At 45.6% G+C, this 15,622-nt stretch overlaps 1 protein-coding gene across 2 annotated transcripts in view; it reads right to left on the bottom strand.

The window, feature by feature from the left end:
• Positions 1–15,351, bottom strand: part of CLIC4 (chloride intracellular channel 4) — an 82,297-nt gene extending 66,946 nt beyond the window's left edge. Inside the window, exon 1 of one of the 2 annotated variants that reach the window (XM_068268973.1) lies at positions 14,984–15,351. In XM_068268973.1, coding sequence (XP_068125074.1) covers positions 14,984–15,055 — 72 coding nt within the window. In that variant the 5' untranslated portion in view covers positions 15,056–15,351. The remainder of the gene's footprint in view (positions 1–14,983) is intronic. The other variant, XM_068268974.1, reaches the window with a different exon arrangement.
• Positions 15,352–15,622: the final 271 nt, after the last annotated feature.

The following is a 15,622-nucleotide window of genomic DNA, read 5'->3' as shown; positions in this document are numbered from 1 at the left end:
ACCGAAAGTGTGTAGCAACTGGGAGTCCAGATTTGGTATCATTAATAGTGTGCCTGTGTCCATTCATACGTTTGCGCAGAGTTTGTCCAGTTTCTCCCACGTACATAACATTGGGGCATTTAGCACAAAACCCGGGCAGGCCCATAATCTCAGGGAGCGGAACTCTTACAGAGAACATCTCAGGGTGGCTGGAAAACATTTTGAAACCTCTTGTCTGTAAAAGACCCAGCTACTTACAGGATACCACCCACCTCCTGAACAAACTGTCAGCCATCGGCCCAGTACCTGAGGGTACCATACTGGCCACGATGGACGTGGAGTCCCTGTACACGAACATTCCCCATGATGATGGTATTGCGGCCTGCCGTAAATATCTTCAGGGTCAGGGCATACCTGTAAAGCCTATTACTGGACTGATCAAATTCATTCTCACTCATAATTATTTCACTTTTGGACAGGACCTCTATTTACAGCAGATGGGCGTGGCAATGGGTTCGCGATTCGCTCCACAGTATGCAAATCTATTCATGGCCAAAATCGAAGAGGAATACCTCAATGCATGTGGCATAAAACCCTTGGCCTACTTCCGCTTCATTGATGATATTTTAATCATCTGGTCCGCAAGTGAGGATGATCTTCTCCAGTTCCACAGGAACTTCAATGCCTTCCATCCTACAATCAAATTGAAACTTACCTACTCTCACACAGAGATTAACTTTCTGGACACCACCATATACATCAGGGGTAACAACATACAAACTTCTGTGTATCGCAAACCTACAGACCGTCCCACATACCTAAGATATGACAGTTTTCATCCCAAGCACATTAAGAACTCTATAATTTACAGCCAAGCTATAAGGTACAACCGGATTTGTTCTGACAGGATGGACAGAGACAAGCACCTGGATCACCTTAAGAACACTTTCATTAAACAAGGTTACAGTCCTCCCATGGCTGAGGCCCAAATCAGGAAAGCCAGCAACATCCCCAGGACTGAACTCCTGAAATATAAGCAAAACCAGAAAGAGGAACGTGTCCCTTTGGTTGTCACCTACAACCCACACCTGGAAATCTTAAGGAGGATTGCTAAGGAACTTCATCCCATTTTACACAAGGATCACAGACTGAGAACGATATTCCCTAAACCTCCACTCTTGTCATATCGGCAACCACACAATCTAAAACAGATGATTGTCAGGAGCTCTTTGAATAGGCCTCAACAAAACGGAACATCACCCTGCCGACAAAAAATATGTGGGACCTGCAGACACATTTACTCCACTGACAGGGTAACGATACCAGGTTCACAACAGGAGTACAGAATACAAGGTAAATTTTCTTGTGGGTCCACCAATCTGGTATATCTGATCATGTGTGCTAAATGCCCCAATGTTATGTACGTGGGAGAAACTGGACAAACTCTGCGCAAACGTATGAATGGACACAGGCACACTATTAATGATACCAAATCTGGACTCCCAGTTGCTACACACTTTCGGTCCAACGGACACAGCATGGATGATCTTCGTGTCACTGCCCTGAAGGGCGGCTTCAAAACGTCAAATGACCGATTAATAGCAGAAACAAAATTTATAAATTGTTTCAAAGCTGTGCAGAAGGGTCTGAATAAGGACAACAACTTTCTATATTGGTATGAGATGGATGATATATGAACTGTCTCAGCCACCCTAGCTGAACTTGTGAACTAAGAATTTACGATACCTCTGGGTCAATCCTAATACCAGGTCTGGGAGCAATAAAGTAAACAAGGATCCTTATCTTACCCCATTTAGATGGTCTGTTTGTATTAAGGCATCTTAATGATGTATTTATGCTTGAAAAAAATATCTGTTTTTCCTTTTGATGTTGCATGTATATAAGCTGTCTGTACCACCAGCTTGCAAACTAACAGGATATAAACCTGACGAAGGCTGCAAGGCCGAAAGCTTGTTTATTCTTATTCATTTGTAGTTAGCCAATAAATGGTATCATCCTGATTTAAAACTTCTTGCTTTTACTGATGGCTAACACGGTACAATACCCTACTGCTACTACTATACAAATAAGGATAAGCTCACGTCTACTAACATGCATGGGGCCTCGTGCTCCTTTGGGAGCATTAAAAGTACGTGGGAACAATTTTAAAATTTACTATGCAATACTTACTACCGGTACCATTCATTTCACAACTGTAATTATCATGGACTTCAAGTTCAGACGTGTTTTATGAAAAACAGTATTTGTTGCAAACTGCTACTAAATATTCAAATTCACACAGTACACTGTGGAAGAGAAACAAATGTGACCATTTGCTCTGTATACTAAAAGTTCAGTGCGATCAGAAACAGATCTTTGGGTTCAAAAGGATACTACCACTTATCTTGAAGTAGAGGACTGTTTTCATAACAGACATATCTTAGGATAATAGGTAATTGGTGCACCCAAGTAACAAGCTGGATTCTAACGTTGATAAGTCTTTTGTACTGTTATAATCAATAGCAGCACATGTTCCCTGATCCCATAAAGATACAGGCTAGGTTCTACAGTCTAAAGTAAAAGGTCAACTCCCAAATATTGATATTTCCCTTTCTAGTGGTCAATGGGGTGCTAAATCACCTGCTGCATCCTTATCTCCCTCAGACACTAAGGACTATTGTAGAATGACCTTTGTCTATAGTCAACCCCAATTTTACTTTTAGTACATCTGTGACATGAACCTTACATCAACTAAAAGCAAATGTCTGTGTACATTTCTACTGAAGCCTCATACACATGAATGGGTACTGTAGTGTAGTCTGCGAGTATTGGGGCACAATAGCTTGGTCAACAATTCAGGGCGGAAATAGTACAAATGACTTGGCAAAACAACTGCTTGTCTCACCTCCCATCAGTTAGCAGATGTGGCTTTGACAAAGGTAGCCATCCTTTGCACACAAAAACGTAAAAAAACAAGCACACCATTGAAAAACAATAGGGCAACATTACTCTGGCATTTTAGAAGGATACTATACTAACTACTGAGTATTCAGCAGTACACCACCCTCCCACCAGCTGAGGATAAATTATGTGTACACAGCCCAGCCTTTACCCCACATGGGGCCCGGGTATGCATACACTTCCACTTCCTGGAAGTAATCCAAAAGGGTTATTTTTATTTTAGCTTGTTTCCCGGGTTACATCTGGGCAAGGGTACCAACTCAATGGAGTTTGTACATTATAACTGTTACCATGGGTTTCCTCCAGGCACTCCACGTTTCTCTCACATTCCAAAAACATACAGTAAAGCTAAAGGACTGTAGTGAGAAGGATATTGAGACTGCCATATTTATTTCCATTTAAATAATACCAATTGCCTGGCTATCCTGCTAATCGTCTGCCTCAAATACTTTTAGCCATACAACAAGCATGCAGCAGATCAGATGTTTCTGACAATAGCCTCAATTCACTAAGCTTATCTCCTGTCTTTAAAGGACTTCCGAGGCCAAATCTAAAAAAAAAAGTTGAATACCTGCATCACATTTGAATGAACACAAGTGTATGAATGTGATTCTAAGACTAAAAAAGGGGGACGAGATTTCTACCTACGAAGCCTGTCCTGAAAGCAGAAGGCACCCAAATGGTAAAATTTTATTTAAGATCAGTTGATTTTAATATAACTATTTGGGAGCTTCCTGCCTCTGTTAAATTACTTTATCATCGCCTCTACTAGGGGAAGGGGAGGTTTTAGGTTTATGTAAAAGTAGGTACACTAGCAGGGCTGTGGAGTCGGAGCAATTTTTGGGTACCTGGAGTCAGGAAAAAATGCTCTGACTCCTAATGAATTTAAACTAATTAAAATAGAAAATATGATAAAATGTTCTATTTCTCAGATAATAGTCATAAATTATACACACACACACACACAATAGCTGTGCTTAGTCCGCAAAAATGAAATAAACCAATCCAAAAAAAAAAGTTACTTGTGCTGCTTCAATAAAGCAGTCCCCGTATTTTTAAAGTCAGATATACATATCTGATTGTGACTGTATATATGATGTGTACACAGGAATCTCTATATATACACTAAATAACATCTATGCTGTAAGAATAAAGCCTGATGTGTAGCTGTGTCACTAATAGAGATGGTCAATGAGATGGAAATAATTCTGCGCTGATGCTGGTTTATGCAAATGTATGCACTCCCTTTGCTCATGAAATCAAATAATTTGATATGTTAAAATCTGGTTTGACAACTACGAATCAAAGGGTACCTGAGACGGATGAAAAGAAAAAGTTTTATACATTCCTGGGGCTTCCTCCAGCCCCTTTTAGGCTAATCCAGTCACTGTCCTCCGCCACCTGGATCTTCTGCTATGAGCCCCAGTAATTCAGCTAGTAAGCGCAGTTTGGCCGGATGCTGCTTCCACAGCTAGGAGTGTTCTGCATCTGCGCAATAGTGCTGCGCAGGTGTAGTACGCTCCCGGCGGCGGAGTGTGTGCATGTGCACTATGCCAGACTGGCTCAAGTACCTGGACCCATAGCAAAAGATCCAGGTGGCAGAGGACAGCCACGCCCCCCTGAGGAAGCCGGCGAAACCGTTGGGATCGCTCTCCCTTCACGCATGGGACACCACGCCGCCCCGACCTTTCAACAGCTGCCTAGCTAACTGGGCATAGATGCGCAGATTGACTGTACACCACTCCACTCGTGCCTTCAGTGGACAGCCTCTGATACCACTTGCAACAATAGTGTGAACCATCTGTAACTCCAGTGTGTGACATCAAGCACCCATCAAGGATCTGGTATGGTGAGAACATGTTGAACATGCAATGAGTTGTTTGAACCATATACTGGCTTTTGTGGAGAGAGCCGCTTGCTTCAAAGCTTGCTCTCATACATGCTGACATCTGCTGCAGCTTTTCCTGCATGAAGTTTATTAACCAGCATGAAATCTTTCAAAGCTCTTTGCATTGATTAATACTTTGCTGTGGAGACACATATGATGGAATTTTTGGAGGCCGTTTTCCCTTTCAAGGCAATCATTTTTTGAACTTTATGTATGGGGCAGAAAAAAAGTTTTTTGCTATATACAGAGCCTTTTTGCATGATATATATACGGCCGTTGTGTGCATGAGGATGTGTTTGGAGTGGGCTGTGTATGGTCCTGACGGGGTGGCCATCCCATGTTTTTAAGCACCTTCTGAGATATTGGATAAAGAATCTGTATTTTTATATTTTCGAGTTGTATGAATTCAGTTCTTATGAACATTTGAATTGTGGTTAGACACGTATGCTTCACAACCAATGACCACTTTCACTCAGAAATTGGAGGACAGCAAGGGTCTGATTAGCCTGAAGGGGGCTAAAGGTAGCCCCAGGTATGTATAAAACTAATTTCATCTGTCTCAGGTTTTCTTTGTTACACAGTAGCAGTGTTCTCCCCAGAATTTTTTTCCAGCCGGGTGGTATGAAAAACTAGCCGGGTGGCATAAAAAAAAATAGCCGGATGTGACAAGATGAGAGAATGGAGGACTGGCACTTCTATGCTTACAGCAGAGGAGGAGTTGAGCAGATAACAGCCGGGTGGTCACCAAAAATAGCTGGGTGGAGCACCCGGCTAAAAGAGCCTGGGGAGAATACTGAGTAGTACTATACATATGCACTGTCCACAGAGCTGCAGGGAATCCACTGAGAATGTTGTGCACATTGAACAGAGAGGTGTTGTCCATCACCCATAAACCTGGTTCAGATTGTGCATGAAGAATGTGTAATAGAGGAAGAATCCCCTCATTCCACTGCAGAGTACCTGCACATCACTCTTACATGTACCCACACAGTCAGGGCCCGTTCACACTGCATGCGTTTCCAGCCGCGTTTTGGAAACGCGTGCAGGTGGCCGACACGCAGGACATCAGACATTGCATAGAGTGCAATGTCTGATGTTCACACTGCATGCGTTCCGGACCTGTGTGGTCCGGGAACGCATGCTGCACGCAGGTTTTACAAAAACACGCGGCTGTCCCATTCACTTTTCAGTGATGGGATCAGCCACGCAACGTATACGAACACGGATGGCGTGCGTTCGTACGCGTTGTGGTCCGCATGCGTGGCCGTCCGCATTTTGCAGTCTGAACGGGCCCTTACATTGCCTAGGGCCTGATAGACGTCCTGTCTTCTACAAGTACTCTTATCAAGGACTAGTTTTAGTCTATGACTAAAAGTATTAGAAGCAGAAGATCCACCGGATATCAAGGTAACGGGTATTGTTTAAAAGGAATAAATATGGCATCCTCCATATCCCTCTCACTTCAGTTGTCTTTTAAAAATCCTAAGCATTGGCAGTTAAGAGATGCATTTTATGTTACATACTTTCAATCAACAAGATTGTAATATGCAAATTAGAAGACTGAGTCAGTGGAATCCTAATCTGAGGAGTCGGAGTCTATGTCGGAGTTGGTGGATTTTTGTACCGACTCCTCAGCCCTGCACCCTAGATGGAACATGGCCCTTATCAAGCATGTGTACAGGTGTCCCTGAGCTCAATTAAATATCCACAATGCCAGATCTTTAAATGAATGTAACCCCCCCCCCCCCCCCCCCCAAGTTCACCGATTCTCTCCTTACCCCTCATGCCGAAAGGTGCTCTGTACAGTGCTCCGTTCTGCACTGTCCTCCCTCAATAGCAATAGATGCATCACTTCGCTTTTGCACATTGCTTATTCCCCAAACTCTGGCCCGAAAGATCACATACCAGTCTCTTCCAGGGCTGTGGAGTCGGTACAAAAATCTACCGACTCCGAAGCTTATGATTCCACCGACTCAGACTCCTCTAATTTGCATATATCAATCTTGTTGATTGAAAGTATGTAACATAAAATTCATCTCTTAACTGCCAACACTTAGGAATTTTAAAAGACAACTGAAGTGAGAAGGTTATGGAGACTGCCATATTTATTCCCTTTAGTCATAGGCTAAAACTAGTCATTGGTAAGAGTACTTGTAAAAAAGGTACAGACAGGAACAAAGAACATCTATCAGGCCCTAGGCAATGTGACTGTGGGTACCAGGGCTGTGGAGTCAGAGTTGGAGTCGAGTAATTTTGGGCACCCGGAGTCGGTGGTTTCATAAACTGAGGAGTCGGAGTTGGAAGATTTTTGTACCGACTCCACAGCCCTGGTGGGTACATGTAAGAGTGATGTGCAGGTACTCTGCAGGAGAATGAGGCCATTCTTCCTCTATTACACATTCTTCATGCACAATCTGAAGCAGGTTTATGGGTGATAGACAACACCTCTGTGTTCAATATGCACAACATTCTCAGTGGATTCCCTGCAGCTCTGTGGGGAATGCATATGTAGAGTATAGTACTACTGTGTAACAAAGTAAACCTGTGACAGATTAAATTAAAGTTTTATACATACCTGGGGCTTCCTCCAGCCCCCTTCAGGCCAATCAGACCCTCGCTGTCCTCCACCACCTGGATCTTCTACTATGGGTCCAGGTACCTGAGCCAGTCGGGCGTAGTGCGCATGCACACACTCCGCCGCCACGAGCGTACTACACCTGCGCAGCACTATTGAGCAGGTGCAGAATGCTCCTGGCTGTGAGAGCGGCACGCTAGAGGACTGCGCCGATTGGCTAAGTTATCGGGACTCATAGCAGAAGATCCAGGTGGCTGAGGAAGATTGGCCTGAAGGAGGAGGAAGCCCCAGGTATGTATAAAACTTATTTAATTCGTAATCAAACCAAAATGTTAACATATCAAATTATTTGATTTCATGAGGAAAGGGAGTGAATACATTTGCATACACCAGCATCAAAGCAGAATTATTTCCATCTCATTGACCATCTCTATTAGTGACACAGCTCATCAGGCTTTATTCTTACAGCATAGATGTTATTTAGTATATATAAAAAAGATTCTGATGTACACATCATATATACAGTCACAATCAGATATGTATATCTGACTTTAAAAATATGGAGACTGCTTTATTGAAGCAGCACAAGTAACTATTTTTTGATTGGTTTATTTCATTTTTGTGGACTAAGCACAGCTATTACTGTATATATAAATTTTTTATGATGACTATTATCTGAGAAATCGAACCTTTTATAATATTTTCTATTTTAAATTACAGTTTAAATTCATTAGGAGTGGGAGCATTTTTTTCCCCGACTCCAGGTAACCAAAATTGCTCCGACTCCTCAGCCCTGGCTGTATGTATAGAACCCTGGCTCAGGTAAGAACACAAGTAGCTTTTATTATAAAGATAGCCAGAGTTTATGCTCCGTGTAAAGTGAAAATAAAAAAAATAAAAAATAATCGCAAAGTGATCTTGTGATTTTTTGGGGTGAGAAACTAACAGGTACTGTCAAGTCAGTGCACCTGCAGATAAAAGTCCCTCGTTTCCTGTCCTTGTGACTGTTGCTACAGTTATCGGCATTAGAGGCCATCTCTCAAGGTGGACACCTGTTTTGTTGACAACTGGTAAATGGTTGCATTTCTTTCCCACTTTAAGGGGCCCATACACCTAACGATTTTCCCCGCCGATATACGGCCGATTCGATCACAGTGATCGAATCGGCTGTGAAATCGCCACGCACACCGCTGACAGAACGATCGATTTCTGTCCGAAATCGATCGTTCATGTCGATCCGTCCATGCGGAAGATTTCTCTCGATCGCCGGCGGGTTGGGAGTGCGTCGATAGCGACGTTCGAATGCCCGACAACCGACGCAATACAGCAGGTATACATTACCTGTTCCGGCCGGCGCGAGTCCCCGCTGTCTTCTTTCCGCGCTGGGTTCCGGACCGGCTGCTGCTACACAGAACTTCCTGTCCCGGCAGGAAGTTTAAACAGTAGAGCGCCCTCTACTGTTTAAACTTCCACTGGACAGGAAGTTCAGTAGCTGCAGGAACGGTCTGGAGCCCGGAGCGGAGAAGAAGACAGCTGGGACCAGGGGACTCACGCCGGCCGGAACAGGTAATGTATGCGGGGGGGGGGGAGGGAGGCAGCTCCACAGATTGTGATCGGTTTCAGGCTGAAATCGATTCACAATCTGTTTGCAGTAAGGTGGCCATACGATCCCTCTCTGATCAGATTCGATCAGAGAGGGATCTATCTGTTGGTCAATCTGATGGCAAATCGACCAGTGCATGGCCACCTTTAGAATAGATTCCTCATACATCCAGAACAAAAAAAAAAAAAAAAAAAGTGTGGGGGGGAAGAGACAGTCTAAGGCCCCGTTCACTTTTGCGTTTTGGCATGCAAACAGACCGGATCGTATCAGGACCTGATCCGGATTGGAACCGTACGGTTCCGATCCGATCCATTTGCATCAGAACTGCTTCAGGCTGCCATCCGGATCCGTGGGGGGGGGGGGGGGGGGGGGAACGACACCTTAAAAATTTGTTGGGGTCTGCAGAAGGTGCACCTGGTGCACCTGTAGTGTCAGGTCCTCCGCTGTAGGCCTCACCTCCACCTCCGACATACGGCCAAAACAGCTCCAGCACGTGTGTCACTGCTGCTCCACTCCAGTTATGCTGGGCCCATGTGTCCCCATCCAAAATGGCCGCTATAAATCCTCATAGGAAGTGGGGTAGAACGTCCAGTGTTGTCTCCAGTGTGTTCTGTGCTTCCGTTTCCCATTGGTTTTCTATAACCGGATGGTGCAGTCAGGCTCCGGTCCGGGTGCGTGGGCCGGATGGGCTGGACCAAAAAAAATAGAGCATGTTGGAAAAGTGTCCGGAGTCCAGATCCGGTCCGGCTCCATACTGTACGGAACGGACGCGTGTGAACGTCCGCATAGCCTTTGCATTGCTATGCGGAACGTACGTTCCGTTTGTACAGTATACGGTCCGGATCCGATCAGGCGGATCCGGACAGGGAACGCTAATGTGAACCGGGCCTAATCCCTCCAGTGGGTGTGAGGTAGCCCATGCACAACAGGCATGTAACATATCTGAAGCCAGGGACCAACTGCACCTCTGGAGCTACATTGGCCCAAATGGTAAACAAAAAAACAAAAAACAAAACACACAGCTAAACCATAATTCAGTTACACTGCATTATAGATCTTCCAAGCCAGTGGCAGGACTTGCATTCTAAACCCAAAGTTTCATTACTTGTCTGTACTTGTTGAGCCAGCTGCTAATGAAGGAAAGTATTTACAAAAATACTCTCCAACAAATCCTGGGTTTGGGGAATGCCTTAAAAAAAGGAACCTGATGTAAGAGGCTTATGGAGGTTGCCATATTTATTTCCTTCAAACAATACCAGTTGCCTGGCAGTCCTCATCTTTCTGGTCAGTACTGTCCGAATGACACACCTGAAACAAGCATGCAGCTAATCTAGTCAGACTTGAGATTTCCAACAGGTCCAATCTGATTATTGATCCTTTTTCTGATTGATTTTGTATAGAATTTGAAAAATTGATAAGAAAAACAATCAGAAATCAGACTGAACCCGTCGGAAATAATCAATTCAACCTGTCTGATGGGAAATTGCATGGTGTGTAGTAGGCATTAGAGGGAGAGGATGAGCAGGAGAGCCAGGCAATTTGCATTGTTTAACCCGGTGGTTCCCAACCTTTTCCGGCCCGGGGAACACTGTCTGACGAAATTTTTCTCCGGGGAATGGCACGGGGGGTGGGGGGGCCGGTTGTTTGCGCGACCTAGTGGACAGTGCCGTGTGCAGCAGGCTATGGGGGGGGGGGGGGGGGGGGGGGGGCTGGGGTGCGGCTGCATAGCTAGCATAGTTGCCCTAGTGTAGGGAGTTTAGTTGCCTCAGTGTAGCCAGTAGCCAGTATAGTGCCCCAGTATAGCCAGAATAGTGCCCCAGTATAGCTAGTATAGTGCCCCAGAATAGCGCCCCAGTATAGCCCCCCAGTATAGCTAGTATAGTGCCCCAGTATAGCCAGAATATTGCCCCAGTATAGCTAGTATAGTGCCCCAGTATAGCCAGAATAGTGCCCCAGTATAGCCAGTATAGTGCCCCAGTATAGCCAGTATAGTGCCCCAGTATAGCCAGTATAGTGCCCCAGTATAGCCAGTATAGTGCCCCAGTATAGCCAGTATAGTGCCCCAGTATAGCCAGTATAGTGCCCCAGTATAGTCAGTATAGTGCCCCAGTATAGTCAGTATAGTGCCCCAGTATAGTCAGTATAGTGCCCCAGTATAGTCAGTATAGTGCCCCAGTATAGTCAGTATAGTGCCCCAGTATAGTCAGTATAGTGCCCCAGGATAGTCAGTATAGTGCCCCAGGATAGTCAGTATAGTGCCCCAGGATAGTCAGTATAGTGCCCCAGGATAGTCAGTATAGTGCCCCAGGATAGTCAGTATAGTGCCCCAGTATAGTCAGTATAGTGCCCCAGTATAGCCCCCCAGTATAGCTAGTATAGTGCCCCAGTATAGCCAGAATAGTGCCCCAGAATAGTCATTATAGCCAGTATAGTGCCCCAGTATAGCCCCCCAGTATAGCTAGTATAGTGCCCCAGTATAGCCAGAATAGTGCCCCAGTATAGCCAGAATAGTGCCCCAGTATAGCCAGAATAGTGCCCCAGTATAGCCAGAATAGTGCCCCAGTATAGCCAGAATAGTGCCCCAGTATAGCCAGAATAGTGCCCCAGTATAGCCCCCCAGTATAGCTAGTATAGTGCCCCAGTATAGTGCCCCAGTATAGCCAGTATAGTGCCCCAGTATAGCTAGTATAGTGCCCCAGTATAGTTCCCCCCGCCCGTCCCCGCTGCTGTTATTACCTTAGCTGCCGCCCCTCCCCTCTCCGGCGCGTGTATACTTCAAGCAGCGTATCTCTGGCTGCTCTGTGTGATGCGGAAGGAAGCATGGCAGCGGCTTCCTGTAACGGCGATATGTATCGCCGTTACTATGGAAACCGAGCCCTGCCTCCTGCGCATCACACAGAGCAGACGGAGATACGCTGCTAGAATAAAAGCATGCGCTGGAGAGGGGAGAGCGGCCGCTGCTAAGGTAATAGCAGCGGCGGCCGCGGGGACGTGCGGGAGGGGGGATAAGAGCACGGCACACCAGGCAACGTTCCGCGGCACACTGGTTGAAAAAACTCTGGTTTAACCTCCCTGGCGGTTAATTTTTTTTTTCCAATGGGCAAAAATCCTTTTTTTGAAAAAAAAAAAAAAAAAAAAAAAAAAAAATTTGTTTCATGTCAAGCTACCAGAGTGGTAGCTACATGAAACACCACTAGAGGGCGCATGTGTCCCTCTAGTGCGATCGTCGTCGGCACTAATAGCAAACAGGGGAGCGCGTATATAACGCGTTCCCCTGTTTGGCTTCTCCTGTCACCATGGCGACGATCGGAATGACGTCATGGACGTCAGCCGACGTCCTGACGTCAGGCTCACCCGATCCAGCCCATAGCGCTGCCCGGAACTCATTGGTCCGGGCAGCGCAGGGCTCTGGCGGGGGCCCTCTTTCGCCACTGCGTGCGGGCGATCGCCACAAAGCGGCGGCGATCGAGCTGTGCGCGCGGCTAGCAAAGTGCTGGCTGCGCGCACATCAATTTGAATGGGGTGAATCGCCCCAACAGAGCCAGAGAAATCCTCCTGCGCGGCATAGCCCGAGCTCAGCTCGGGCTTACCGCCAGGGAGGTTAAAAGGAAATACATGTATCAGCCTTTATATGTCTCATCTCGGGTTCCTGTTAAAGGGAACCTAAAACAGAGGGCTATGGATGTTTCCTTTTAAACAATACCAGTTGCCTGGCAGTCCTGCTGATCTCTTTGGCTGCAGTAGTGGCTGAATCACACAGCTGAAACAAGCATGCAGCTAATCCAGTCTGATTTGAGTCAGAGAACCTGATCTGCATGCTTGTTGAGGGGCTGTGGCTAAAAGTATTAGAGACACATGATCAGCAGGAGAGTCAGGCAACAGGTATTACTTTAAAAAGGAAAAATCCATATGCTTCTCAGTTTAGGTTCCCTTTAAAGGACAACTGAAGTGAGAGAGATATGGAGGCTGCCATATGTATTTCCATCTAAGCAATGCCAGTTGCCAAGCCCTCCTGCTGATCCTCTGCCTCTAATACTATTAACCACAGCCCCTGAACAAGCATGCAGCAGATCAGGTGTTTGACATTAATGTCAGATCTGACAAGACTAGCTGCATGCTTGGCGTACATTTGAAATCGGCGCCGGTAGACTTGGGCGCAGGATACAGCGGTATATGGCTGATCCTGCTTCTGCACAAGTCCGGGCCGATTTAATTACTATTCCCCCTCCAGGCCGACATGGATAGTGGGGGAATGAAATAATTCGGCTTCCAGCGATTGCTGGAGGCCGAATTATTATGTTTTTAAGCAACTTCGGCTCTGTCTTCTGACGGAGCCGACGTTACTCACTGAGCGCTTCAATAGGAATGATTCCTATTGAAGTCTATGGAGGCGCCGGCTGCGCCCAAATCTAGCAGCGCTGAAAAGCACTGCTCCGGCATGCTTGTTTCTGGTGTTATTCAGCTACTACTGCAGAGAAATAGACCAGCAGGGCTGCCAAGCAACTGGTATTGATTACAAGGAAATAAATATGGCAGCCTCCGTATACCTCTTACTTCAGTTCCCCTTTAAGCTTACATCTCTATACATACCAAAGGATAAACCAGGGCATGTTATAGCAACCAACATATGATTTTCTTGTAACCATAAAAATCTCAATGCATTCAACAGTGATGCTAAATAACTATACAACTGGAGGCTTTTGCCATAGCAGCCAGATGCAGATTGGTCCTGGCCTAGTGTTTACATGAAAATGAAAGTATCAGGCTTATCACTAAGGGCAACCCATCTGCTATTATTCCAGAATACCACTATTGTGGGATCTAGTACTGTGCAGGTGAGCCAACGTAAGAGTCCATAGGGAATAGGGCTCCAATCACTGCACCGCCTACAACTTGAAGTATTCTAATTGGCCGAATAGCATGGGCGTATTAGTACAACCTATTAGAAACCTAGCAGTTGGTCCACCCAATCACATTAGCAGAATTTCCCTATGGGCTTTGATGGCTCACCTCAACCATTCTAGTGCCCGTATAGTGATCCATTCTGTGTCTACTTTGTATTTCAAGCTTATTCAGCAAGCAGAAAGCACAGAGTGCTAAACATCTAATTCAGAAAAAATTCCACTCTTAACTACACATAGTAGTTGGAGATCCTTGCTCTCTGCAGGATTCAACATTAAAACACTTGGCTTTTAAAAACATTAGCATTATTTTAACAGATAACAGTAGCACACAATGAATAAGTTGCACAGAGGATTCAATTGCTCTTCCAACCTACATTCACAGTTCAGCTTTATATCACTACCGAATGGGTTAATAATATCCACTTTGCTATTTCATAGATCACTGGTATGCCATGTCAATAAAACACATACATCTCCACTAATAAAATATTTTATGATGACAAAATCTGAAAAGAATTTTTATGCCCAACCTGTCAGAACCTGAAGATGTGGTTACTAGCGTATAAAGCATTTGCTTAAACATTTGTCACTAGAAACTTTCGAGAAGCAGCTAAAGATACTTGTGATCAGCACCAGTGATACAGTACAACCCCTTTGTAACCACATTCACTGATGACAAGATAAAAACACATGCATACGAATACGTCATCGAGATGTAGAGTGTAAATTCACGTCCAGCGTGCGTGGTCCACCACCACCAGGACTTTGCCATACAAACACACTTGCACCTGCTCAGCAACCATCACCAATTGACATTTGTAGAACAAGCACACATGCCACAGATTGCCCCCATGCCAGGCCACGGTGCTGGAGACCTCTGAGCAGATTATAGTATAATCAGACCTTTCACTGCAATCTGCCATCGGCAGCACAGGCTGGTGGACCTAGCAGAAGCCAGAGTTCTGAGCAACGTCCAGACTGCGCGAGACTCTTCAGCAAGAAGTTTCCAGCTAAGAAGATGGAAGAAAGCAAAAGCTAGAGCACATGCTAGAGAGGCAATATTCTTCATTTACCTTGACAAAGAGTTCAATAAGATTGTCTTTGTCCTCCTGCAGTCCATTCTGCGGCGGCCCAGACACGGACATAATGCTGCTCTGACAATGGAGCTCCCCCAGCAAGACAACTTCTCCCGGGTTCTTCCCCCTCCCCTTATTTTCCTCCAAGACCTTCTCCTTGTTTGGATGCTTATTTCCCTCAGCAGCCTTTCCCTTCTTCCTTGCCTCCAACGCGCTTTATTTCTGCTTCACGCCTTGTACAACTTAATTTGTCCCGCTTTCTTCCACAGCCGTCTGCTGTTCAGTGTAGGTTGCTGCAGGAGAGAAGGCGCCAGTTACAATAAAGCCTCTTCCCTAGCCTCAGTAGCCTGTGTAACGGGACTTTACTGGCAGTGGCAGCAGAGGAGGCACAGGAGAGGGGGAGGCGGCCAGGGAGGGGCGAGGCACGGCCAGCTAGTGGAATCATTAACCGCTTCACTCTCACACAGCAGCCCATTCACTGGAGAGAACGGTTATTCCGCAGGGCGGGGAGCTCATGAATAGCCTATTTTTCTTTCAGTTTTATAGGCACTACTTGTGAAAAGGGATAGTATGTTGATAGAGCAACGAGAGAAATTATGTTTTCGGGATACTTGGCTAAATATGCGAACTTTTATT

Source organism: Hyperolius riggenbachi, chromosome 2 (assembly GCF_040937935.1).
Source record: "Hyperolius riggenbachi isolate aHypRig1 chromosome 2, aHypRig1.pri, whole genome shotgun sequence".
In the NCBI taxonomy this organism is placed as follows: Eukaryota; Metazoa; Chordata; class Amphibia; order Anura; family Hyperoliidae; genus Hyperolius; species Hyperolius riggenbachi.
The sequence above is the reverse complement of the archived record's forward strand: the minus strand, read 5'-3'. Positions and strand labels throughout refer to the sequence as shown.